Consider the following 27,315-nt stretch of genomic DNA (forward strand, 5'->3'; position numbering starts at 1 on the left):
GGGCCTCCCTGAGCCCTCACCTCAGCTTGCTCTGTGAGCGTAGCCTCGTGCTGACCCTGAGGTGTCGTGATGATGGGTAGGGCTTCACTGGGTCCTTACTTCTGCCTCATAGGGGAGGCGGCTCACATCTCTTAGTCCCAGGCCGGAGGGAAGGAGGGGGAAGGGAAAAGGAAAGAGTCAGTGTGCCTGCTCCAGAACACTCCACCAGGAAAGGCCTGGTTTGAATGTACATGAGTGTCAGTGAGTGTGCACATGTGTATCTGAGTGCGGGTTTCTGAGTCTGAGTGAGCGTGCACGTCTGTGAGTGTGGGTGCCTGAGTGTGTGTGAGTTTGTGCACGTGTGCCTGAGTGCCAGTTCCTGTGTGTGTGAGTGTAAGAGTCTGTGCATGTGTGTTTGTGTGATTGAGTGTGAATGTATAGCTATTTTCCAGGGACCTAGAGGCACCAAAGAATGCAGAACTTGCAGTGTCATGCTGCACCCAGAGCAGGGTCCCTGAGCCTCGCTGGGTCACCAGCACAGTGAGCTGCCGCTACCCACGGGGGACAGAGTTCTCGTGATAAGAGGAGGGGGACAAGGGGTTGGGCAGGTGCAAAGGTGTGACCTCGGCAGCTCCTGGCAGCTGGAGGTCAGCTGAGGACAACAGTGGGAACAGTGGGGGAGCATCTCACAGCCGTGACTGGAGCCCCCTTTACACATGTCTGGCCCCTACAGAGTAGAATCTTCACTGAAGAGAATTAATGAAGCTGTTTCAGAAATGAGGGAGCTTTCTAGGTACGTGTCTTCCTGCATAGAGAGTGATGTCGGATGACTAGCTGATCTGCCCATTCGTAGACTTAGGATCTGTCGTTTTGAGAGTCCCGGGGCGTTGTTCACGGGATCGCACGTTTAGGAGCTGCCTGATCAACACGGTGCACAGAGACCCCGTTTTAAAGGTGGGTGTCTGACGGGGTGGCAGTCGTCCTGATAACAGGGCGGGTTTGCCCAGTAAGCCAGAGGAGATGCCGCTCCTGGCAGCTGGTCTTGGTGCTGGAGATTTTCGTTGCATGCCTTGTGCACACACAGAGGCCCAGGCTTTCGTTCAGATACCTTAACCACTCACTTCCCACACTGCAGTTCCTGAAACATTTCAGCTCTGGAGGGACTTCATGTTTAAAACACGTGTTTCCCCCCCAAAACACACACTTTACTCTCGTGCTCTGAATGTTCAACTGTCGATGGCACAGATCTGTATTATTCCAAGAAAACATAAACCCAGCATCCCGTCTTGCCGTCCAGCTGCACCACGTGTCGCTAGCGCCTCGGCAGCAGGGACGGAACGCGGTCCCCTGCGAAGTCACGGCTGCGGGAGGCCTGTGGGCCTGTGGGTAAGACCCGGCATGCTGGCCTCACCGCGGTTCACAGACTGGAAAGCCTCCCCTTCATCTCTGTGTCCGTGTACACCGTAGCAACGCGCTGAGCAGGTCAATAATAAAAATCATGAAAACGCAGTCTAGCTGCCGGCTTACGGGAAAGGCCGTCTCAACCTTGTCTTTCTTCCTCACCCTACAGTGCCTCGTGTTTGAAGACGCTCCCAACGGCGTGGAGGCGGCCCTTGCAGCCGGCATGCAGGTGGTCATGGTTCCAGATAGGAACTTGCGCCGACACCTGACGTCCAAGGCCACCCTGGTGCTGGATTCCCTGCAGGACTTCCAGCCCGAGCTGTTCGGTTTGCCGCCCTTCGAGTGAGCGGCCCGCCATGCCTCCCTGGGCACCACGGGTGACCCATGGCACCTGAGCGGTCCTTCCAGCCCGTGAGGTCGGACTTCTAGCCCATGTGGGCTCGGCCTCCCCTGACGAGTGCTGAAAACTCAACATCCCAGCTGAGAGACAGCAAAGCAGACACAGCCCAGAACAGAGACCGAAACGCTCATTTGCATAATCATATGGGAATGATCTTTCGGTGTTACTGCATTTGAATAGTCACGTAATAGTCATATGTGGCAAATACACATACACGTGCTTGTGTGTGAGTGCTCGTGCATGTGTGTACGTATGTGCCTGTGTATTTATACATACTTATGCATATATATGTAAAATACTTCCTTTCCCAAGACAAAATTAAGTTCTGTTTGTGTTCATTTCTTTTCCTTTTCAGTTTTTCTAAACCCTGGCTAGAAAAAGTTAAATATGTGTACATATATCTATATACTTACATATGTATGTATATATATGTATGTACACATAGATTATATTTGTATACTTCCTATACAACTTCACTTTTTTAAGTGTTGGTGTTAATGTGTCATAGCAGCTGATAGGAGTCAGATCATAGCTGCATTTCATTTGCAATCAGTGGAAACGCCGTGTCATGGACGAGCCCTGAGAAATCATTCTCCTTATTAGCAAAATGGACCATCTTTCTGTGCCCTCGAAACCTCTCTGTGGACCTCCACTCAGAGGGCCACTCTGAACCGTGCCATCGGCAGTTTGTTTTCAGTATGAAGATAACTGTGGCCTGTATCTTACTTATATCTGCGTGCATGTCCACATTTGAGGATGTGGTTTCCACCTCACAAAAAACCATCCCCCTCCTCTAAAAACAGACATATATTTCTAACACAGCCTTTGATGCAAATATAATTTGAATCCAGAATACATACCTAGTGTGACCGAGAGCCTTATTAACACATTTCTGGGATCATTTACCCGACAACATTACACTTTGGCAGTGAATTCCTTTTACTGGATTTGCTCGGCCTTTTGTAGTGGGAACGTTGAGAAAAGCATTGGAATATTGGAAGAACACATTCCCTGGGTGCACCCTGCCTGCTGATGTTTCACTGATTGTCGTGGAGCTAACTTCCAACTGGGAGTGGTAGCAAAGTCATGGTAATGAATGCGAATGTGCCCAGTGTTGGTCGTCCGTTGATGGTTGCCTCTGGCTGTTGATCAGTTTTATATATTCAGCAAGTTCATTTCAGCATTATTGATCACCAGCGTACGGGTCTGTTCTCTTCCGTTGTCCCTCAGGCTGGTTGTAACATCTTACTGGATCCCTCACCAGTTAATTGAGTTGAATAAAATCCTTGACATCAGTTCACATTGTGTATGGGAGTTTGATTTTACCTTTTTTTTTTCTTAATTATCCTTTAACGAATGCAAGACATAAGTGTGACCCTGACCTGTTTTTTAAAAAGCCAAACAGCACTCACACTGTAAAATGGCATTTATATATTGTAAGGGAAACATTAGTGCCTTTGTGTGCAGTAAACGAAAGGTCTCTATGAAATGATCACTTGTTGGATTTGATATTTCCTCTTCCAAAATATGCCTGTTTTCTAATCCTTAAGCCATTTTGCATGAAGAACACAAAGTGCTCTCATGCTTCTCCCAAAGATTTAGCTCTAGATCAGTGTGCACTTTCCTCTAGGGTAAATTTGATCTCACGTACGTTGTTCTTACTTCTGCTGTTACGACCAAGGCGAAACTCTTATTTTTTTGTACAAAGGAAAATACTGGCGGTTGGCCAAGGTACACGTGGTCTTTCTTATTCTCGTACATCAGCCTCGTTGCCCCAGTGCCTCTTAGTGATGGCATCCCACTAACAACCCGTCGATTTCACAGAGGAATAATAATCCAGTTTCGATTTCACAGAGGAATAATAATAATGCCAGTTTAGACCGGGATCACTCCTGCCAAGAAAGTTGCTCTGTTGGGGACATGCAGGGATTAGTGGCTGCTACACGGTGTTCGTCTACCAGGCAGCTAGCATTTACCCATCCACTGCACCTCCTTTGGAAGCATTTGGTATTGATGACAGCCCCTGAGATGTGATACAATCGTCTCTTCTTAATTCCTCTTCACTGAAACAGCCTCAGCACTTTTAAGAACATGCTAATGACTACGTATTAGGGTTCTTCCACCCAATACTCCCCTCACTTGGAGTTCAGTGAGCTATCGGAGAGAAAGGAGGTCTGGAAGACACCCGCTTTGCCTTGAAGAGAATTGCCTTATCAAGACATATGGATTGTCTCCGCTCTGCAAACAGTGATCCGTTCTTAGCCACTGAGGTTCCTCTTTCTTTGAATATAATAGTTGGATGCTAAATTTGCCGTGCTTTGGATGGTGTTACTGATTTTTAAAAACAAATTTGCACACGATAACCGAGTTTTATAATAAAAAAATATGTGTATTAAGTCCTCTGCTTCATGTTGTGCACCCTCTCCTCTTCCACAGGATAAAAGGCAAACCTCCTTGGCCTCATATGGACGCTTTCTGACCTAAGTCTATCCCCAGCAAAGCAAAGGATTTCAGATTATGTAGAGTTCAATTCAGATCCCAGCTCCACCACTAAGAAGTTGTGTTACCTCATTTTGCTCCATTTCTACCTCAGATTCCTTACCCGTGAAATGGGGGTAATGCACACTCTGGGGTTTTGGTCTGAAGAACCGACTGACATCACACATGGAACAAGAATACCAAACACAGAAAGGATGGTTTAGTGAACGGCACTGTACAATCACTGTTTCATATCATGTGGCATTTTCCAGTAGTTTCCGTGGTTTGAAGATACTTGGTTTACAAAGGACATTTAGTGATTGAAGACCAGATCTTCAGGACACCTAAAAATATTCTGGTTTCTCGGGAGTCTCTCTAACAGTGTCTTGTGCACATAGCACTTTTATCTCCTTCATTAGGCAAAGGACGTGTATCCTGGTTGTAATGTTTCATCAGAAAAACTCCTTTGTTAATACAGAACCGAGTAAGAGCCCATCTGAGGGTATTTATCAAGTCTGCAGAAGGAGGGAGGTAGAAATGTAAGACTTGCACCAATGTCAGTGTGTTGCCTCACCTGATTTGGTTGCTCCTCAAATCAGCTAACTTTTTCTGTGCATCTTTTGACCCAAGTGGCTTTTGAAGGACTTAATAGTTACCTCTCTCTTCCTGGTTCTCCACAGTACGACAAGTGCCTGACATAAAGTTGTTCTGGAGACTGTCAGACTATCCCATTAGTATTAAGGCATTGTATGAAAGTATTGCTTTTTGTTGACTGAAACCCGTGATTGCCAAATTCTACCTGCATTTCTCCAATATCGCATATGAAATGAGTACTTGACATTAAACTATTAGCAGTTATTTACCATAATGTTAATAATATATTTCTCCAGGGCATAAAAATTATAAAGAACTATTGAAGTATCTTAATGTTCTCTAGTTTCTTAACAAGCGTGAGGCCTTGGAAACATGCCATCAAATACATTGACTTAAGAAAATCCTTGTTGAAGGGATAGGGAATTCATATGTAACGCAAAGTCACTTAAAATGGCATATTTTCAAAATCCACTCTAGGAAGGAGTGGGTGTGCATTTGATATTCAGCGTCTTAGTAAATTATGGATAGATATTTAACTACACAACAGTTATTTTTCTGTAAGTCATGTCAATTCTATAGTTGGTGGTAAAAAACACATTCCACGTAAAAGTCAGAAACAAAAAAGGAAAGGAACTTATGCGTAAACTTTTATGATTGTTCTAGAAATCCCAGTCAATGAGTAATGGCGTCGAGTGTCTACGTAGATGGGTTTCACGATGACAAATTATCTCAGTTATTTGTCGAAACATGTCTGTCTCACCACTTTTTAAGGCTGTCTTCACTGGATATTAAATTGTGGTTTGAAATTAATTTCCTCTTACCCTTTAAAGATACAGTTTCTGTTATGTGACTTCCATCGTTTTGATTAAATTACCTACATTTGAGAGCAATCCGTCTCTTTCCTCCAGCTGCTGCTAATACTTCCTTCATGGTCTTTGGCCTCCTGAGGAACGGCTTGCTTTGTTTTGACCTTGTGCGCACTTTGTACATCTCCCTGAGTCTGTGCCTTGCTTTACGTATCACGGAACTTCTCACTCATCACCCAGGCTCGCCGCTTGGGGTCCCTTCCATATAAGCAAAGGGAAAGGGTGAAGTCTTGGCAGTGCATGTAATCAGTGAGTCATGTCCGAGCCTGGGTTGTGCCACCAAGGAGAGGGCTCGGGGATTGCACAGCTTGAGTGAGCTGGCCCAGGACAGGTAAGAAACCAGTGCTAGCTGGGCCTTAGGGATGACTTGGAAGCAGGGCACACACACCTAAAAAGGATTAGAATTCTAACATAGCCCGGAGGCCAGGCACCAGTGATACCCAGCCAGGAAGAGTCAACCACCCAGAGTCAAGTACACCAGTAGTCAGAAATCCAGAGAACCAAGACAGCCAAGAACCAGGGGATCCACAAAAGGCCCAGGACAGAGCACCAGCAGAGCCTGTGTTCCTGGAGGGAACCTCTCCTTCCTTCGCCTCTGCTCTGGGGGGGCATGCTCTGTGTCTTCTCTGAAGGCAAAACCAAGACCCTCTTGGCTCCTGTAGAAAAGCGCTTACCTTGAGAAGAAAGGCAAAGAGCCAGATAGTTGCTGAAATATGAAAAACTCATGGAAAACAGTTTTAATTAGGATGAAGTATTCACATATGCAGATCACTTGAAAATTGCAAAACACTCTAAATTTCTGCATAAACTAGGTCGTCTAGCATTTGTTGAGAGTGCTCATCATGAGCTAGGCACTTTTTATTTATGAACGTACATCCTTGCCTTTTGCTTTGCTCTTTTTGTTTCTGTGTGCTCTGTGTAGTGGCTGAGAGTACTCCCAGCTTCCCCTCTCTTACCTCTAAGGGAAGCGACACATCATTAGGTTACATAACTCAAAAGGCCACCCGGTTATGAAGTGGTAGGGCTGAGGATCAGGGTCATAAAGTTACACTCCCTTCATGCTGCAGAAAATGTAGCTGTTCCCAACCTAATTATCTTTAACCACAGGGAAAGAAATAAGTTTTCTTCGTAGTTAGAGTAAAAAAAGGGATGTTTGGTGTCCTATCATCACCTTCCTGGTGCAGGCCCAGCCCATACGGGTGCTGCCTGGGAGCAGTGGATCCTACATTTAAATAGCTATCTACTCACACTGTCTAAGGCCTCACAGAACACATGCTTGCTTGCCTTAGCTGCACCAGCAATTTTTATCAAGAAAGATACTTTCTTTCAACAAGCTTGAGATGCCCTCTAATTGGGGAAATATTAAGGTCTTTGGATGCTGCCGCTTGTCTGTGCATGAGACAGCTCCCTCATTACTTTGGTCTTTGGTATTCTCAACCTACCTCCAGAAAACACTGCAAAATGTCATTCTTGAGTGCCCTCTCTTCGTAAGTACTTCTCGGGCCTGTGTGTGATGAGCTGTTTGTTCTCTGCTGATGTTCTTACCTATGCCTAGTTGTGTTGATGAAGCAAGTTGTTTGCCAGTTCAAGGCCGGAACTGAGTCGACAAAGTTTGCGGGTGTTTCCAGCCACACTTCGGGTCTCTGAAAGTCATCCCTTCCCCAGACTCCAGTTCCTTAGGAATGGCGTGTGGTTATTCCAAGGGAGGGTGTCGTGAAGTCCTCTCAAGGATTAAGACAGGCTTTTCACCCATCACTCCCCTCCCTTAGACTATTTCCAACATAGGTTCTATTCTCTACCTTGATTTCTTTCCTCCAAACTGCTATCTGCAAATGGCCCATCCCACCACCACCACCACCACCACCACCACCTCACCCCATCCAGGGAAAATTCTCCATTAGGATGATAGAAGTCAGCCTTGGGCCCGTTGCTTAAAGTGTTCCCAGGGTCCCAGTGACGGCCCCAGAGACAGGGGCGGATCAAGTCCTGTGACAGTGCCTGCAGACCCGTGAGCTGCCTACTCCTTCATGTTAGTTATGAACACTCACCTGCTGTTCTCTGGCCAGAACCTCCGTGAAGGAATAGCTCAGCATGTGTCCCAAGAGTTCGAGGGGAAAAGAAAGTGCCACCCAATTCCCCTGTTTTGGTTCCCATCTGTAAACCAGATGGATGTGGCCCAGACTCCTCCATGCAACTTGTAATTTAGTATAGGACACACAGTAAGGAATCACACACATAAAGGTGCAGTTGTAAATTGCCACAAACACTGCAGAGTGAGAGAGCAGGATCTAAGAACAGCAGTGGGCACCTAATTTAATTTGGGGCTTACAGGGTCAAGGAGACCTGGACAGTTTCTGAAAAAGTACAGCAAATATTGCCCATACAACCCGGCAATCCACTCTTAGGTGTCTGCCTGAGAGAAAGGAAAACGTCCACCCACACAAAAACTTGTACACAAGTGTTCATGGCAGCATTTTTTGGTAGCCGTCAAGGGGGGGAAGTACAGAAGCCATCAGAAGAGAAAGTCTTGGTAGAAATTGGCTCTGTGATGAAGTCCCACAAATTCCAGTGTTATTGGCACTTTTTACCAACACCCACGTGTTGTTCTAATTAGCTTGTATAAAAGTATCTTCCTGTATTTCTAACCAGTTATGTAGTTTGGACATGATCGATGAAGATCTCAACGGGGTATTTAGAGTATGCCCAATGAATCAATGGACTCAGTCCATTTTCTGGTATAACATATGTGCACTTTTAAATGTCGTTAGCAGGCTTAGCAATGCGTGATGTTGCTGAGAAGAACCTACAGAGGTGACAGAGTGGGAAGAAGGAGCTCAAGTCACTTCTTGCTTTACATTATATTTCTATTGACATTGTGGTTCTGTAGTTTGGCAAGATAAGGCAATACCCAGCTTGGAGGAATCTATATACCTTTTGGAGAGCCTCGGTCTTAATAAGGTGCCCCATGAAAACAGGTAGAAAGGAATTGGTGGTGGCCCCTAGGAGAAGCCTAAAGAGCATTTCATCAAAGTGAAGGTCAACCTTCCAGTGTTGCTAAAAGACCAAGAAAGATCAGGACAGAGGACAGACGCGGGGTTTGGTTATCTTTCCTTGGACACATCAGCCCAGGGGACTGGGGGGAGTTAAGAGCAGACTGCAGAGGAGTAAAGTGAAGCAGAGATCGCAAACGGAGACTGCAGAGAGGAAAGAAATGGGGCTGTCAGTACAGGGAAGGAAGAATCCAGGAGGGAATCCTTTGTCTTTGTGGGAGTTCGGTGTGGAATGAAAGTCTGAAAGCAGAAAGAGGGGCAGAGCTTCTCAGCTCCAGATGGTGAAGATTTTCGGGAAGGAACCCTAGCTTTGTCCTAAAGTAATGAGGACCCATCGGAGATGCACAGTTTCCATCTCTCTTTCAAGAAGTGAGGCCTCCAGGAGAGAGGGAAGGAGGGAAGAGGCTGAGAGTCTAGCCTGGTGGAGGCGAGGCACAGAGGAAGGAACTCCCCTTGAATCATACTGGCATTTTCCCATAAAATCCATTTAACCCCACAAACCCAACACAGCCCACTAACTAAAATTCTCTCTCATTGCCGCGCTCCCCAGTTCTCGAGATGCCACTCATCAGAAGCGATGTGCGTTTACAGATCCACCAAGGAAGCAGGCACACGCTTGCACGATTTAAGCACCCTCAAAATACTTCCCACCTCCCAAATCTCACTTCCTGCACCGAAGGGAGCTCGTTCTTGCTCTCCTGTGCTCTGCATTCTATGCAAAATTCCATGCTGACGGTGTCAAATGTGCCCGTTAATCCCCTTGTGAAAATGCAAATACCCCTAAGAACGTGAGTCCCCTCTTCACCTCCTTAATCAGATTGCTTCCTCCTCGTTTTTTTTTTTTTTTTTTTTTTTTTTAGCTGAGAACTGCTCACCAGAGGGAATCAGATGTTGATGCAGGAGGGTGGATAGTGAAGGGCTTTTGACTAGGAAGCTTGGGAGCAGAGAAGTAGGTTTGAGCGGGCACTTCACGGGATGCTGGAGAGGTTGAGGGTAACAGGAGTCCAGCTAGGAAAGGAGAGAAGAGGGATGCCGCAAAGTAGGGCACGGGCACAGGAAGGGGATGACCATGGGCATCCACCATCTCACTAGTGCCAGGTCCTGGGATTGAATTGTTGGGTACAAGAGGTAAGTGTGCACATAGGCATGTGCAGTTAGGAAGCTTTCATCTGAGCTGCCCGGGGCCTTTCTTGAATATCAGAGGACCCCAGTAACGTTCTTTGTAGTCTAGTAGTGCATGCCTGCTGCTGTTTGTTCAAGCACTTATTTTTCCTGGAAAACTCAGAGCCTGCTCTCTTCTTTGAAATCTCAGCAAAGCTCCCCAAGGTGGGCAGCACAAACACAGCAAGATCAGGTTCTGAGAAGCACGTGCCTTTTTATGGGGATGGGTCCCAGGGCACTGTTTGGATTTGTGTCCAGCCCTGCAGCAGCACACACTGAATTCAGCCGGCTCTTCTCGAAGCTGGACTTAGATTCGGTCAGGATGTTGTGTCCTAAATCACTTCCTAGGGCAGGTTCCAAGCTCTGTGGTGGCACAGAGGCCCACAGCTGGGGCTCTGTAGAGGACGGTGGTTCCATACTGGGCCAGTGGCAAGTAGAGATGGGGCTGACTCTGCAGACCAGTGCCCACTGGTAGGGTTGTTACACATTGCCATGAGATCTCCTCCATGCTGAATGTTTGACCTCATTTGGACAAAATATTGAGATGGGAGATGTCTCTGTGATGTTCTTTGCTGTGCCTCAAGCCCCGTCCTTACCTGTGAAGTTCAGAGGCAGTGCACGGACAGAAAGAAATCTACATACACCTTTTTAGGATTGGAATGGTCGGTCTTCCCAGTCATAATGCAAACCAGATGGTGGCTTGGAGAAAATGTCAAAAACAAAGCATTATTCTGTGCTATTTTCTCCACTTACCAGAGTCAGAATTTTCCCAGAAGAGTGCCAATATTATACCCCCAAATTATACACTTACCCACAGCAGCATCGATAGAGATAGTGTTTGTACTTGCCACTGGGTAGTTATTTCCAATCTGACATCATCATGCATATTTTAAGAAAGTCCTATTACAAAATAAGCTCATAAATATCACATTAATTCTCAAATAAGCCTTGGGAATGACGGACTCAAATTGGCCATCCTTTAAAAAAAAAAAAAAAAAAAGACCTTCCTGCATTAGAAAAGAGGAACAGTCGGAGGAAAGAAAAATACCCATCCCAATGGGATACAGAGCTCTGAGTTAAACACAGGATTTATTTCTCCTTTAAGTCTATGATTTTTCCCCCTAAAGTTATTTTACTTCAATATAAATCCATTACAATGTGAAATTACTAAGTAACGTTAATTTCCACCCAACAATAACGGTATGAATTTTGAGAATTATGTTGGTCTGTTTCTCCGTTTTGAAGAACCCTCCTTTTAAACCTTTTGTTTTGTTGAAATACATCAACTGGTACAAGCAAGAGGTATCAAAACCCTTATCTTTGTTTAATCCTCTTTCCAAAACCACACTTCACCTAATTTTAACTCTGTTTAAAAAAGGTAATCCTAAGCACCATGAAAATAAGAAGAAGCCCCTACGTGTTCACTCTTGGGGGCTCTCAGGATGATTTATACAACAAATCAGAATCCTTCTTCTTGTATTGCCAACATCAGTCATGCACCCCAGATGGATCCTTCCCTGCTATTTCATGTAAATATCTACTGTGCTCATCTGGGCCAACAGACTTTTTGCACAACAGCGCATCGAGCTCAAACAGGGAAAATGCACTCTATGGGCAGAATCAGAAGGGAACAGAGAAAATAGAAATTAAGGTAAAAAGAGGGGGAAAATGTATCCTTTGGTACATTTTGATCAAAAGAGCTTTGAAGAAATTGGCTATCTCTATATGCAATCTAATTGTTTTGCATTAAAGAGAAAAATTACTATAGTTTATATACTATCCGTCTGATAGAGTTAAAATTCTCCATCAGGTTTGTTCCTATGGCTCTTCATCCTCACTAGTAATATTTTCTAGACTGTCTGTAATAGCGTCAAGAAGTACATCACTGCTCTCTTTGAGTGTCCTGTGCCCCACATCCGTGACTATTTGAACATACGTTGTTGGATATTCTCTTGAAGTCTCCTCTCTCTGCTATTCAGTTCACTGGGGAGGAAAAAAGAAGACGGGATTGCAAAAAAGGAATGACTTTCGGTTTCAAATGGTTGTATACATATTATGTCTGTCTTGTTTCTTCTATGAAACTAACCCAAAGCAGCCCAGAGGCTAAGAAACAATAAAATGTTATCTCTGATGGAACTAGAGATCCCCTAGAGCCCTGGATCACAGTAGGTGCAGAAAGATGGCCGCGTACATGAGAAATTGGTTGACAATGACAGAGGACACCAAGAGAAGACATCTTTTTCTGCATGACTCAGAGTTTTCCAAAGCGGGCAGCACCCACTGAAAGGAAAAGCAATGATTGCTTGCTTACAACCGTCAGGTCAACGTCCACGGGCTGCCTTTGGAAGCCTCCTTACATCATGCTTCAGTCATGGCATAGGACAGGAGGTAGGGGTGGTTATTAAGAAAAAAGAGCAGAAGGCAGTCTTTGCCCCGAGCAGACTGTGGGTTTGAGTTTGGCAAAGGGACGAGAAATCAGGTGTCGCCTTGCAACTACTAATCTGTAGTGAAGATAAGTTCAAGGAGCAATACCCACACTCAGACATTCAGCGTGACTCCAGGTAACTTGCTGTCAGGCTGGAGAAGTCTGAGCCCCTGGGCATACACAGTTAAGAAAACCCCAAGAGACACAGCTTGGAACTTAAGCTGCCCATCACTGTTGCTCCTTCTATCCATTCCCCCAAATTTTGCTCAGGTACCTTGTCCATATAGACATCTCCTTCCAGCATGAGAAGCGATACTGCTTAAAAAGGTGGTAGCCAACCAGGGGCCATTAAAAAGATGCTGGGGCACCTGGATGGCTTAGACAGTTAAGCGTCTGCCTTCAGCTCAGGTCATGATTCCAGGGTCCTGGGATCGAGTCCCACATCGGGCTCCCTGCTAAGCGGGGAGCCTGCTTCTCCCTCTGCCTCTGCCCCTCCACTCTCCAGTTGTGTTCTCTCTCACTCTGCTCTCTCTCTCTCTCTCAAATAAATAAATAAATAAATAAATAAATAAATAATCTTAAAAAGGGAGAAAAAAGATGCTGCAAGGAAAAACGAACAGGGTAAGATCGATGAAGACATATACCAGAAAGACTCTACCACACAGCAGCCAAAACTGTGAATGTGCAGGAAATCAAGATGTGCAGGAAATCAAACCAGCTAAAGAAAATGGTGTTTCTCTGAAATGAGAATTTAAAGAAGAGACATATGGCCTTAAGGAAAAACTGATAAGACATTACATGGGAGTAAGGAGGCAGAGCCTCAGGAATAAATGAGGATGAAAAGTGAGTATGAGAGAGACAGAAGCAGAGACACAGAGAAAGACAGAGAAACAAGCAGACACGAGACAGAAAGAGATAGAAGTGATAGAACATCAGTAAAACTGGTGCCCTGCCAAGATCAAGCATGAATGAAACAGGAAAAGTGTTCAAATATGTGATTCAAGGTAAAGTTTGTGGAATACATGGAAATTTGAATCTGCAAGGAGTAAAACTGCACGGTGAAACGCAAGGCTGTACTTATATAGATGGATTAACAAATGTGCTAGTAAATGAATGGTATATTAAGTTTTGGAAAGAATTCAATCGGAATTCAGGGAGAAAATCTAGGAATGTAAGATTTGTCTATGTCAGACATGAAGTACTAGTACACGGTGAAACAGTATGTAAAACATCCTCAAAGGAAGACTGTGAGCTCCAAAAACCTAACCAAAGGCGTCTGTAAGGTTTAAAAGATACCACAACGTGCAAACGCATACCAATTCAGGGAATGTGTGTTTCGGAAGAAAACAGGCAGAGAGAGAGAGAGGTCGAATCCTCACCAACCAAGAGCAGCAGGGTGAAAGATTCACTGCAGACGTAAAGGATGCATTTAAGTGTAGAACCATCAGAAGCCTGTGCAAATGATGGTCACCGAGAGGAAGATGGATGCCAGCGACCGTGGCAATATGGCAGGAATAACGTAACTAACGAAAAACAATCATACCAGCAAGTGCACTTGGAACTGAAAACAACATGTACTCAAACTGAGATGCTGGTGTTTCTCATTCTTAATTCCGGGCATTCAGTGGACATTGTTTTAAAACTCAAACAAACAAGCAAAAACATATGTATATATACGTATATAAGCATATTTAAGTGGATACAGGTAACCACCAGAACTAAAAGGAGACTAACATTCTTTCAATTTATCTTTAGTTTTAGTTTTGGGGGTTTTACTTTAGAGAGAGAGCACGCTAGCTCATGCATGTGAGTGGGGTGGAGTAGGGGCAGAAGGTGAGGGGGGGAGAGAGAATCTCAAGCAGGCTCCATGCCCAGCGTGGAGCCCGACGAGGGACTCCATCTCACGACCCTAAGATCATGACCTGAGCCCAAATCAAGAGTCACATGCTTAATCGACTGAGCCACCCAGGCGCCCCTATTCTTCCAAATTTTTTTTTTGAAGGAAAATCCGGTAGTTCAAACCAAATATATGCCATGCCTGTTCACTTTGTAAAAATAATTGCATAAGGACTAATGATACCAGGAAAACCAATTTTTGAGGACTATACATATTACCTCAAAATAAGAATAGTAAAGTATGTTATCCATTCTTGAGCAAATATATATTCTGTAGAAAATTTCAGTAGATTTTATTCTAATACAGTGAACATCACCATATTCCTTCTGCCCCAAAGAGTTTGGACCTTACTTGGTAGGCAAGGAAGAACCCGTGAAGGGTTTTCGGCTCCTAATGGGTAAAATCCAATTATTACAAAGATTAGTTTGCATAGAAGATTCTGGAAACCCAATAATTTTGACTCCACTCTTCCTCCTGCTTCCTGAACCTAGGTTAAAACTTCTGGTTAAGTGGCATAAACTCTCTTGGAAAAGCCTTCGGATATCTACGGAACAGTGAGCCAAGTGTCATGTGTAAATGGGAATAAGCATTTCTGAGCATTAGTTCATTGCCATTGAAGATCCAGAGACACAATAGGATGGGCAGGAACGCCATAAAGGGCTGAGGAATTTTTTTTTTTTAATTAATGGACTTTATATTTTTAAATTAAAAAATAGTTAACATACAGTGTTCTGTTAGTTTCAGGTATACAATATAGTGATTCAGTGATTCTATATATTACTCAGTGCTCATCACGACAAGTGTCCTCCTAAATCCCCTTCACCTGTTCCCTCCATGCTCCCACCCACCTGCCCTCTGGTGACCATCAGTGTGTTCTCCAGAGTTAAGAGTTTGTTTTTCGTTTGTCTCTCTTTTTTCCTTTGTTCATTTGTTTTGTTTCTTAAATTCCTCCTATGAGTGAAATCATGGTATTTGTCTTTCTCTGACGGATTTGTTTCACTTTGTATTATACACTCGCAGTCCATTCATTTTGCTCTACATGGCAAGATACTCTTTTCTATCACTGAGTATTAAAATCTGTTGTGTATATATATCACACCTTCTTTATTCATTCAGCTATTGATGGACTCTTGGGTTGCTTCCATATCTTGGCTATAGTAAATGATGCTGCAATAAACATCAGGGTGCATATATCTTCTCAAATTATTGTTTTTTTATTCTTTGGGTAAGTACCCAGTAGAGGAATTGCTGGATCCTCTGGTGATTCTATTTTTAATTTTTTGAGGAAACTCCATACTGTTTTCCAGAGTGGCTGCACCAGTTTGCATTCCCAACAACAGTGTAAGAGGGTTCCTTGTTCTCCACATCTTCACAAACATTTCTTTCTTGTGTTTTTTATTTTAGCCATTCTGACAGGTGTGATGTGATATCTCATTGTGGTTTTGATTTGCATTTTCCTGATGATGAGTGATGTTGAGCATCTTCTCATGTACCTGCTGGCCAACTGTATATCTTCTTTAGAGAAATATCTGTTTGTGGCTTCTGCCCATTATTTTTTCCCCAGCTCACTTTTGATTGGATTATTTGTGGGTTTTTTGTTGTTCAGTTGCATAAATTCTTTTTTAAAATTTTTTTATTGTTATGCTAATCATCATATATTACATCATTAGTTTTTGATGTAGTGTTCCACGATTCACTGTTTGTGCATAACACCCAGTGCTCCACGCAGAATGTGCCCTCTTCAATACCCATCACCAGGCTAACCCATCCCCCACCCCCCTCCCCTCTAGAACCCTCAGTTTGTTTTTCAGAGTCCATCGTCTCTCATGGTTCGTCTCCCCCTCCGACTTACTCCCCTTCATTCTTCCCCTCCTGCTATCTTCTTCTTTTTCTTTTTTCTTAATATGTTGCAGTATCTGTTTCAGAAGTACAGATCTGTGATTCAACAGTCTTGCACAATTCACAGCGCTCACCATAGCACATACCCTCCCCAATGTCTATCACCCAGCCACCCCATCCCTCCCACCCTCCCACCACTCCAGCAACACTCAGTTTGTTTCCTGAGATTAAGAATTCCTCATTTCAGTGAGGTCAGATGATACATGTCTTTCTCTGATTGACTTATTTCACTCAGCATAACACCCTCCAGTTCCAACCACGTCATTGCAAATGGCAAGATCTCATTCCTTTTGATGGCTGCATAATATTCCATTGTGTATATATACCACATCTTCTTTATCCATTCATCTGTCGATGGACATCTTGGCTCTTTCCACAGTTTGGCTGTTGTGGACATTGCTGCTATAAACATTGGGGTGCATGTACCCCTTCGGATCCCTACATTTGTATCTTTGGGGTAAATACCCAGTAGTGCAATTGCTGGATCGCAGGGTAGCTCTATTTTCAACTGTTTGAGGAACCTCCATACTGTTTTCCAGAGGAGTTGCACCAGCTTACATTCCCACCAACAGTGTAGGAGGGTTCCCCTTTCTCCACATCCCCGCCAACATCTGTCGTTCCCTGACTTGTTAATTTTAGCCATTCTGACTGGTGTGAGGTGGTATCTCATTGAGGTTTTGATTTGGATTTCCCTGATGCCAAGCAATGTTGAGCACTTTTTCATGTGCCTGTTGGCCATTTGGATGTCTTCTTTGGAAAAATGTCTGTTCATGTCTTCTGCCCATTTCTTGATTGGATTATTTGTTCTTTGGGTGTTGAGTTTGATAAGTTCTTTATAGATTTTGGATACTAGCCCTTTATCTGATAGGTCATTTGCAAATAGTTTCTCCCATTTTGTCGGTTGCCTTTTGGTTTTGTGGACTGTTTCTTTTGCTGTGCAAAAGCTTTTTATCTTGATGAAATCCCAATAGGTCATTTTTGTCCTGGCTTCCCTTGCCTTTGGCGATGTTTCTAGAAAGAAGTTGCAGCGGCTGAGGTCGAAGAGGTTGCTACCTGTGTTCTCCTTTAGGATTTCGATGGACTCCTGTCTCACGTTTAGGTCTTTCAACCATCTGGAGTCTATTTTTGTGTGTGGTGTAAGAAAATGGTCCAGTTTCATTCTTCTGCATGTGGCTGTCCCATTTTCCCAATACCATTTGTTGAAGAGACTGTCTTTTTGCCATTGGACATTCTTTCCTGCTTTGTCAAAGATAAGTTGACCATAGAGTTGGGGGTCCATTTCGGGGCTCTCGATTCTGTTCCATTGATCTATGTGTCTGTTTTTGTGCCAGTACCATACTGTCTTGATGATGACAGCTTTGTAATAGAGCTGGAAGTCCGGAATTGTGATGCGGCCAGCTTTGCTTTTCTTTTTCAAGATTCCTCTGGCTATTCGGGGTCTCTTCTGGTTCCATACAAATTTTAGGATTATTTGTTCCATTTCTTTGAAAAAAGTGGATGGTATTTTGATGGGAATTGCATTGAATGTGTAGATTGCTCTAGGTAGCATTGACATCTTCACAATGTTGGTTCTCCCAATCCATGAGCATGGAACGTTTTTCCATTTCTTTGTGTCTTCTTCAATTTCTTTCATGAATATTTTATAGTTTTCTGAGTACAGATCCTTTGCCTCTTTGGTTAAATTTATTCCTAGGTATCTTATGTTTTTGGGTGCAATTGTAAATGGGATCGACTCCTTGATTTGTCTCTCTTCTGTCTTGTTGTCGATGTTTAGGAATGCCACTGATTTCTGTGCATTGATTTTATATCCTGCTACTTGACTGAATTCCTGTATGAGTTCTAGCACTTTTGGGGTGGAGTCTTTGTGGTTTTCCACATAAAGTATCATATCATCTGCAAAGAGTGAGAGTTTGACTTCCTCTCTGCCAATTTAGATGCCTTTGATTTCTTTTTGTTGTCTGATTGCTGTGGCTAGGACTTCTAATACTATGTTGAATAGCAGTGGTGAGAGTGGACATCCCTGCCGCGTTCCTGACCTTAGGGGAAAAGCTCTTAGCTTTTCCCCATTGAGAATGATATACGCTGTAGGTTTTTCATAGATGGCTTTTATGATATTGAGGTATGTACCCTCTATCCCTATACTCTGAAGAGTTTTGATCAAGAAAGGATGCTGTACTTCGTCAAATGCTTTTTTTGCATCTATTGAGAGGATCATATGATTCTTGTTCTTTCTTTTGTTAATGTATTGTATCACGTTTATTGATTTGATTTGCGGATGTTGAACCAGCCTTGCAGCCCAGGGATAAATCCCACTTGATCGTGGTGAATAATCCTTTTAATGTACTGTTGGATCCTATTGGCTAGTATTTTGGTGGGAATTTTTGCATCCATGTTCATCAAGGATATTGGTCTGTAATTCTCCTTTTTGATGGGGTCTTTGTCTGGTTTGGGGATCAAGGTAATGGTGGCCTCATAAAATGAGTTTGGAAGTTTTCCTTCCATTTCTATTTTTTGGAACAGTTTCAGGAGAATAGGTATTAATTCTTCTTTAAATGTCTGATAGAATTCCCCTGGGAAGCCATCTGGCCCTGGGCTTTTGTTTCTTGGGAGATTTTTGATGACTGCTTCAATTTCCTTAGTGGTTATAGGTCTGTTCAGGTTTTCTATTTCTTCCTGGTTCAATTTTGGTAGTTGATACATCTCTAGGAATGCACCCATTTCTTCCAGGTTATCTAATTTGCTGGCATAGAGTTGCTCATAATATGTTCTTAGAATTGTTTGTATGTCTTTGGTGTTGGTTGTGATCTCTCCTCTTTCATTCACGATTTTGTGGATTTGGGTCATTTCTCTTTTCTTTTTGATACATCTGGCCAGGGGTTTATCAATCTTGTTAATTCTTTCAGAGAACCAGCTCCTAGTTTCGTTGATCTGTTCTACTGTTCTTTTGGTTTCTAGTTCATTGATTTCTGCTCTGATCTTTATGATTTCTCTTCTCCTGCTGGGTTTAGGCTTTATTTGCTGTTCTTTCTCCAGCTCCTTTAGGTGTAGGGTTAGGTTGTGTATTTGAGACCTTTCTTGTTTCTTGAGAAAGGCTTGTATTGCTATATACTTTCCTCTCAGGACTGCCTTTGCTGTATCCCAAAGATTTTGAACAGTTGTGTTTTCATTTTCATTAGTTTCCATGAATTTTTTTAATTCTTCTTTAATTTCCTGGTTGACCCATTCATTCTTTAGTAGGATGCTCTTTAGCCTCCATGTATTTGAGTTCCTTCCGACTTTCCTCTTGTGATTGAGTTCTAGTTTCAAAGCATTGTGGTCTGAAAATATGCAGGGAATAATCCCAATCTTTTGGTACCGGTTGAGACCTGATTTGTGACCTAGGATGTGATCAGTTCTGGAGAATGTTCCATGGGCACTAGAGAAGAATGTGTATTCTGTTGCTTTGGGATGGAATGTTCTGAATATGTCTGTAAAGTCCATTTGGTCCAGTGTGTCATTTAAAGTCTTTATTTCCTTGTTGATCTTTTGTTTAGATGATCTGTCCATTTCAGTCAGGGGGTGTCAAAGTCCTCCACTATTATTGTATTGTTGTCAGTGTGTTTCTTCACTTTTGTTATTAATTGCCTTATATAATTGGCTGCTCCCATGTTCGGGGCATAGATATTTACAATTGTTACATCTTTTTGTTGGATAGACCCTTTAAGTAAGATATAGTGTCCTTCTTCATCTCTTATTAAATTTTTTTTTAAAAATCTAATTTGTCTGATATAAGGATTGCCACCCCAGCTTTCTTTTGGTGTCCATTAGCATGGTAAATGGTTTTCCACCCCCTCACTTTCAATCTGGGGGTGTCTTTGGGTCTAAAATGAGTCTCTTGCAGACAGCATATGGATGGGTCTTGTTTTTTAATCCAATCTGATAGCCTGTGTGTTTTGATTGGGGCATTTAGCCCATTTACATTCAGGGTAACTATTGAAAGGTATGAATTTAGTGCCATTGTATTGCCTGTAAGGTGACTGTTACTGTATATTGTCTGTGTTCCTTTCTGATCTATGCTGCTTTTAGGCTCTCTCTTTGCTTGGAGGACCCCTTTCAATATTTCTTGGAGGGCTAGTTTTGTGTTTGCAGATTCCTTTAGTTTTTGTTTGTCCTGGAAGCTTTTTACCTCTCCTTCTATTTTCAATGACAGCCTAGCTGGATATAGTATTCTTGGCTGCAGATTTTTCTCGTTTAGTGCTCTGAAGATATCTTGCCAGTCCTTTCTGGCCTGCCAGGTCTCTGTGGATAGGTCTGTTGCCAATCTAATACCATGGTAGGTTACATATCTCTTCTCCTGAGCTGCTTTCAGGATTTTCTCTTTGTCTCTGAGACTCGTAAGTTTTACTATTAGATGTCGGGGTGTTGACCTATTTTTATTGATTTTGAGAGGGGTTCTCTGTGCCTCCTGGATTTTGATACCTGTTTCCTTCCTTACATTAGGGAAGTTCTCTGCTATTATTTGCTCCAATATACCTTCTGCCCCTCTCTCTCTCTCTTCTTCTTCTGGGATCCCAATTATTCTAATGTTGTTTCGTCTTATCGTATCACTTATCTCTCGAATTCTGCCCTCGTGATCCTGTAGTTGTTTCTCTCTCTTTTTCTCAGCCTCTTTATTTTCCATCATTTGGTCTTCTATATCGCTGATTCTCTCTTCTGCCTCATTTATCCTAGCAGTTAGTGCCCCCATTTTTGATTGCACCTCATCAATAGCCTTTTTGATTTCGACTTGGTTAGATTTTAGTTCTTTGATTTCTCCAGAAAGGGTTTCTCTAATAACTTCCACGCTTTTTTCAAGCCCAGCTAGTATCTTTAAAGTCATGATTGTGAACTCTAGTTCCGACATCATACTAATGTCCGTATTGAGTAGGTCCCTGGCTGATGGTACTACCTCTTGTTATTTTTGCTGAGGTGATTTTTTTCATCTTGTCATTTTGTCCAGAGGGGAATAGATGAATGAGAGAACAAAATGCTAACAGGTTTACAACGTCCCCAGCAAATATACTGTATACAAATCAGAAAAGATCTGAAACCAGGGGAAAAGAAAGGGAAAGAAAGAAAAAAGAAAGAGAAAAAAAAAGATAAAAACAAAAACAGAACAATCCAAAAAAAGGAGAATATGATCAAATATGATCAGGCTAGTGCATAGATCAGTGCCACACACTAGATTTTGGGCGTATTTTGGTCTGTTAGAAAAAAGTGCCTCCTAAAATTTTAAAGGAAGAAAGACATATATGTACAAAATAAGGGTTGATACAATGAAGGGATGGAAGATGACTGTAAAGATGAAAAGTATAAAAGATTTTAGAAAAGGAATTGATAAGATAAGTTGTTTGAAAAAAGAAAGAAGATTTAAAAAAAAAGAAAAAAGGGAGAGAATGTGATCAGGCAGGAGACTAGAACAAAGCCATACACTAGTGATTTAGGGTATATTTTGATCTGTTAGAAGAAACTGTATCTCAAAATTTTAAAGAGAGAACAACTTATATATATATGCCAAAAATTAGGGTAACTACAATGAAGGGGTAAAAATATGACTCTAAAAATGAAAAAAAGAAAATGTTTTTTTTTAAAAAAAGGGATTGATAAGATGTTCGTTGAAAAAGGGAAAAAGAAAAATTAAAAAAAAACAGTTAAAAAAATTAATTTTGTTGAACTAATGAATCATGGTAAAAAAAAAAAAGCCATGAATTCTATGTGCAGTATTCCCCTAGCGCTGGAGTTCTCCCGTTCTCCTTGATCGGTAAACTTGGTCTTGGCTTGCTGGCTGTTTGTGCTGATCTTCTGGGGGAGGGGCCTGTTGCCGTGGTTCCCAAATGTCTTTGCCGGAGGCTGAATTGCCCCGCCCTTGTGAGTCCGGGCTAAGCAAGCTGCTCGGGTTTGGTCTCTGGAGATTTTGTTCCCTGCAAGCTCTTGGTACAGCTTTGGAGGACCAGGGTGAAAATGGTGGCCTCCCAGTCTCCACCCGGAGGAGCTGAGAACGCGGGGCCCCACTCCTCAGTGCGCCCCCAGAGAAAAGCAGTCACTCCTGTCTCCCTGGTTTCCAGCCGCACTCCGCGCTCACCCGGCCTGTGACCGAGCGTTTCTATCTCTGGCACCCGACCCCGTGTGTAGTCTCCAAACCCAGCAGATCCCTGCAGTGCGCTTCTGCGCCGCTCCTCCCGGGGGAGGAAGGGGAGTCTCCCCGGCTCTGCCGCTTGTTGGGTCCCTGCTGCAGGAGCAGTGGCCCGACTGGGCCGCCGATCACAGTTTATGGCCACCCCGAGCTGAGAGCCCGCGCCTCGGCTCCGTCTCTGCAGCCGGCTTCCCCGCTCCGATACCTGGGAGGTCTGCCACACTCAGGCACCCCCGGTCTTTCTGTGACCCCGAGGGTCCTGAGACCACACTGTCCCGCGAGGGTTCCACCCCCCGCTTAGCCACTGGAGCGACGTCCCTTCGCGGAGGCGACTTCTAAAAGTTCCGATTTTGTGCTCCGCGGCTCTAGCACTTGCCAGAAGCGGCCGGCGGAGGCCCCTCCCCCGCCATCTATCCTCCCGAATATCGCCTCGGATTCACTTCTCTGCACGCCCTACCTTCCAGAAAGTGGTCGCTTCTCTGTTGAGAGAGTTGTTGCTACTCTCCTCTTCGATCTCCTGTTGAGTTCGTAGGTGTTCAGAATGGTTTGATCCCTATTCAGCTGAATTCCCGAGACCAGACGACATCCAGGTCTCCTGCTCCTCCGCCATCTTGCTTCCAAGCCTCCTCAGTTGCGTAAATTCTTTATGTATCTTGTGTGCTAACCCTCTATTGGATATGTCATTTGCAGGCATCATCTCCCATTCAGTAGGTTGTTCTTTAGTTTTGTTGACTGTCTCCTATGCTGTGCAAAAGCTTTTTATTTTAGTTTATTTTTGTGTATGGTATAAGAAAGTGGTCCAATTTCATTCTTTTTCATGTACCTTTCAGTTTACCCAAGACAGATTGTTGAAGAAACTGTCTTTTTCCCATTGTGTATTTTTCCCTCCTTTATCATAGATGAACTGACCATATAATCATGTGTTTATTTCTGGGCTCCATTTTGTCCCATTGATCTATATGTCTATCTTTGTGCCAGTATTATACTATTTGGATTACAATAGCTTTGCAGTATTATCTTGATATCTGCGATTTTGACACCTCCAGTTTTGTTCTTCTTTTCCAAACTGCTTTGGCTATTCGGGGTTTTTCTGTGGTTCCATACAAATTTTAGAATTATTTCTTCTTGGGGTGGCCCAGTTAAGTGTCTGCCTTTAGCTCAGGTTATGATCCCAGGGTCCTGGGATCGAGCCCCACATCAGGCTCCTGACTCAGCAGGGAGTCTGCTTCTCCCTCTCCCTCTGCCTCTCCCCCTGCTAATGCTCTCTCTCTCTCTATCTCTGTGTCTCAAATGAATAAATAAAATCTTTAAAAAAAAAAAGAATTATTTCTTCTAGTCTGTGAAAAATGCTGTTGGTATTTTGAGAGGGATTGCACTAACTCTGTGGATCACTTTGGATAACATAGACATTTTAACAATATTTGTCCTTCCAATCATGAGCATGGAATATCTTTCCATTTGTGATGTCTTCAGTTTCTTTCATTAATGTTTTATAGGTTTTTATCTCTGTGCTACTTTATTATTAGTGTATAGAAATGCCACAGATTTTTTTTTAAATTTTTTTTTTTTTGAGAGAGAGAGAGTGAATCTCAAGCAGACTCCCTACGGAACTTGGAACCCAATGCAGGGCTTGATCTCATGACCCTGAGATCATGACCTGAGCCGAAATCAAGAGTTGGACGCTTAACTGATTGTGCCCCCCAGGCACCCCACTGTGCTACAGATTTCTGTATATTGATATTGCATCCCCTGACTTTATTGAATTTATTTCTCAGTTCTAGTAGCTTTTTGGTGGAATCTTTAGGGTTTTCGATATATTAGTATCATGTCATCTGCAAGTAGTGAAAGTTTTACTTCCTTACCAATTTGGATGCCTTTTATTTCTCTTTCTTACCTAATTGTTGTGGGAACGATGTCCAGTACTATGTTAAAAAACAGTGGTGAGAGGGGACATCCTTGTCCTGTTCGTGATCTTGGGGGAAAAGCTCTCAATTTTTCACCATGGATGATGATAGTAGCTGTGGGTTTTTCATCTATGGCATTTATTATGTTGAGGCATATTCCCTCTAAACCTACTTTGTCGAGGGTTTTTATCATGAATGCATGTTGTATTTTGTCAAATGGTTTTACTGCATCTATGAAATGATCCTACGGTTTTTATCTTTTCTCTTTTTGATGTGATGTATCACATTGATTAGTTCATGGGTGCTGAACCACACTTGCATCCTGGGAATAAATCCCACTTGATCATGGTGAATGATTTTTTTAATGTATTGTTGGATTCAGTTTGCTTATATTTTGTTCAGGATTTTTGCATCAGGATTTTTGTTCTCTTTTCCGGTAGTGTCTTTATCTGGTTTTGGTGTTAGAGTAACGCTGCCCTCATAGAATGTATACAGAAGTTTTTTGTTTTTTTTTTTTCCTCTTCTAGTTTTTGGAATAGTTTGAGAAGACTTAAGTATTAACTATTCTTTAAATAGTTGGTAGAATTCACCTGTGAAGCCAGCTGGTCCTGGCCTTATTTTTGTTGGGATTTTTTGATGACTGATTCAGTCATATTGCTAATAATGTCTATTCAGACTTTCTATTTCTTCCTGATTCGGTTTTGGGAAGTTATATGTTTTTAGGAATTTTTAGGAATTTCTTCTAGGTGGTCCAATTTGTTGGCATATAATTGTTCATGATATGCTCTTATAATCCTTTGTACTTTTGTGGTGTTGGTTGTTTTTTCTCCTCTTTCATTTCTGATTTTGTTTGAGTTCTCCCTCTTCTCTCTCCTTCTCTCCCTCCCTCTTTCTCTCAATGAGTCTGACAAAAGGCTTATCAATTTTGCTTATCTTTTCAAAGAACCGGTTCCTGGTTTCATTTATCTCTTCTATTGGTTTTCTAGTTTCTATTTCATTTATTTCTGCTCTAATCTTATCTCCTTCCTTCTAATGTTTTGGGGTTTCATTTGTTCTCCTTTTTCTAGCTCCTTTGGGTGTAAGGTCATGTTATTAGGTTGTTTATTTGAGGGTTTTTTGTTTTTGTTTTGCCTCTTGCGGTAGGCCTGTATTGCTATAATCTTTCCTCTTAGAATAGCTTTCGCTGCATCCCAAAGATTTTGGACCATTGCTTTTTCATTTTCATTTATATACCTATATTTTTTATTTCCTCTTTGATTTCTTGGCTGACCGATTCATTGTTTAGTAACGTGTTATTTAACTTCCATGTATTTGTGTTCTTTCCAAATTCTTCTCGTGGTTGATTTCTAGTTTCGTAGCATTTGTTTGAGAAAGATACACAGGAAGACTTAAGTCTTTTTGAATTTTTTGAGGCTTGTTTTATGGCTTATTATGTGATCTATTTCAGAGGATGGTCCATGTACATTTGAAAAGAATGTGTATTCCACTGGTTTTAGTTGGAATGTTCTGAATATATCTGTTAGGTCCGTCTGATCCAGTGTGTCATTCAAAACCATTGTTTCCTTGTTCATTTTCTGTTTGGATGATCTATTCAGTGGTGTCAGTGGGGTGTTAAAGTCCCCTACTATTATTATATTACTATCGATTTCTTCCTTTGTGTTTGTTAATAGCTGCTTTATGTATTTGGGTGCTCGCATGCTGGGCACATAAATATTTACGATTGTTATATCTTATTGTCGGATTGTTTCCTTTAGGATTATGTACTGTTAATGGACTTTATAATTTTTTAGAAGTTTTAGGTTTATAGGAAACCTGATTGCAAGTACAGAAACCCTCATATATGTCCATCCTCCCGGCTTCCCCCTCTTATTAACATCTCGTGTTAGTTTGGTGCATATGTTATAATCTCTGTGGCAATATTTTTATATTATTATTAACTGAAGCCTATCGTTTTTGTTAGGGCTCACTGTTGGTGGTGTACATTCTGTGGATTTTGACAAATTATAGTGAATGTGTCTACCATTGTAGTATCATACAGAATAGTTTCACTGCCCTAAAAATCCAGTGTCCAGTGTCCAGTGTCCCATCTATTCATCCATCCCTCCCATTTAACCCCTGGTAACCATAGTTTTTTGTTTGTTGGTTGATTGATTGGTTGTTTTACTGTCTTTATAGTTTTGCCTTTTTCACAATGTCATAGAGTTGGGATTGGCTTCTTTCACTTAGCAATGTGCTTTTAAGGTTCTGAGGATTTTTAGAACACAATAAACATTAGTATTAAAGACTGAGAACAATCAGGAATTATATGTTACCTTAAATTGGGGCCACTTGATTCTTTTTAACATTTAACGTTAAAGCACTTGCTTTTAAGCAATATCGATGAATGTTTATTTATTTATATTTAATGCCATCCTTATTTGACCCATGCATCGTATGCATTTTCAAACATATTTTTCATGCATTCTTGCAAGAATTATCTGTTCATAAAGCCCTTGCTTGAAAGGAACTTACCACTTTTTTTTTCAATTTTTATTGTAAATAGTAGGTCATAGATGCATAAGTTTTTATCTGAAGAAGGGGGAAAATATATATGCCAATGATATTTGATGGCAGTCAAAACATGGTGTATTGAAAGGTTTTTATACACTATATTTTATGTGCATTAATATTCAGTCTTTTATTTTCAATATGTTTAATTGGGACATTTATCTGAATGGTTTTCAATTGTGAGTTTACATCGTCTTAAGGAAGTTTACATCCCTTAATTGAAACTATCAAATGCATGAGGAACAAAAATATTATCTTCCTTGAGCTGAAAATACTTGTGCCCATAAACATCACCTATTCAGATCCATCAAGAAATCATGAAATTTTGATATCTAACAGCCCCCTAATCAGAAAAAATATTTCGTAATGAAATTAAAATACGCTCTATGAGGACAAGAGAATTAGAGCTGATATTGTAAAGAAAAAAAAAAAAAGAAAGAAAGAGGAAAAGAAAAGAAAAGAAAAACCCAGTTGGATGTTGCAGGTTTTCATGAGCCACAGAATGTCAGTGCATTGGACATGAGCTGTTTTGTTTTCTGTTTCACAGCCCTGCATCCAGAAAT

At 42.2% G+C, this 27,315-nt stretch overlaps 1 protein-coding gene across 5 annotated transcripts in view; it reads left to right on the forward strand.

Annotated features, from left to right (window-relative positions):
* PUDP (pseudouridine 5'-phosphatase) overlaps positions 1-27,315 on the forward strand; it is a 365,242-nt gene that overhangs the window by 79,291 nt on the left and 258,636 nt on the right. The window contains exon 4 of one of the 5 annotated variants that reach the window (XM_025857408.2): positions 1,550-3,075. The exons of the other annotated variants lie outside the window; for them this stretch is intronic. Within the exon in view, the coding sequence (XP_025713193.1) occupies positions 1,550-1,726 (177 nt within the window). The 3' untranslated portion in view covers positions 1,727-3,075. Of the gene's footprint in view, positions 1-1,549; positions 3,076-27,315 lie in introns of those variants that run through there. 5 annotated transcript variants of the gene reach the window in all.

The sequence above is a fragment of the Callorhinus ursinus genome, unplaced genomic scaffold (genome assembly GCF_003265705.2).
Source record: "Callorhinus ursinus isolate GAN/ISIS: 27379988/994484 unplaced genomic scaffold, GSC_fseal_2.0 scaffold16, whole genome shotgun sequence".
Taxonomy (NCBI): Eukaryota; Metazoa; Chordata; class Mammalia; order Carnivora; family Otariidae; genus Callorhinus; species Callorhinus ursinus.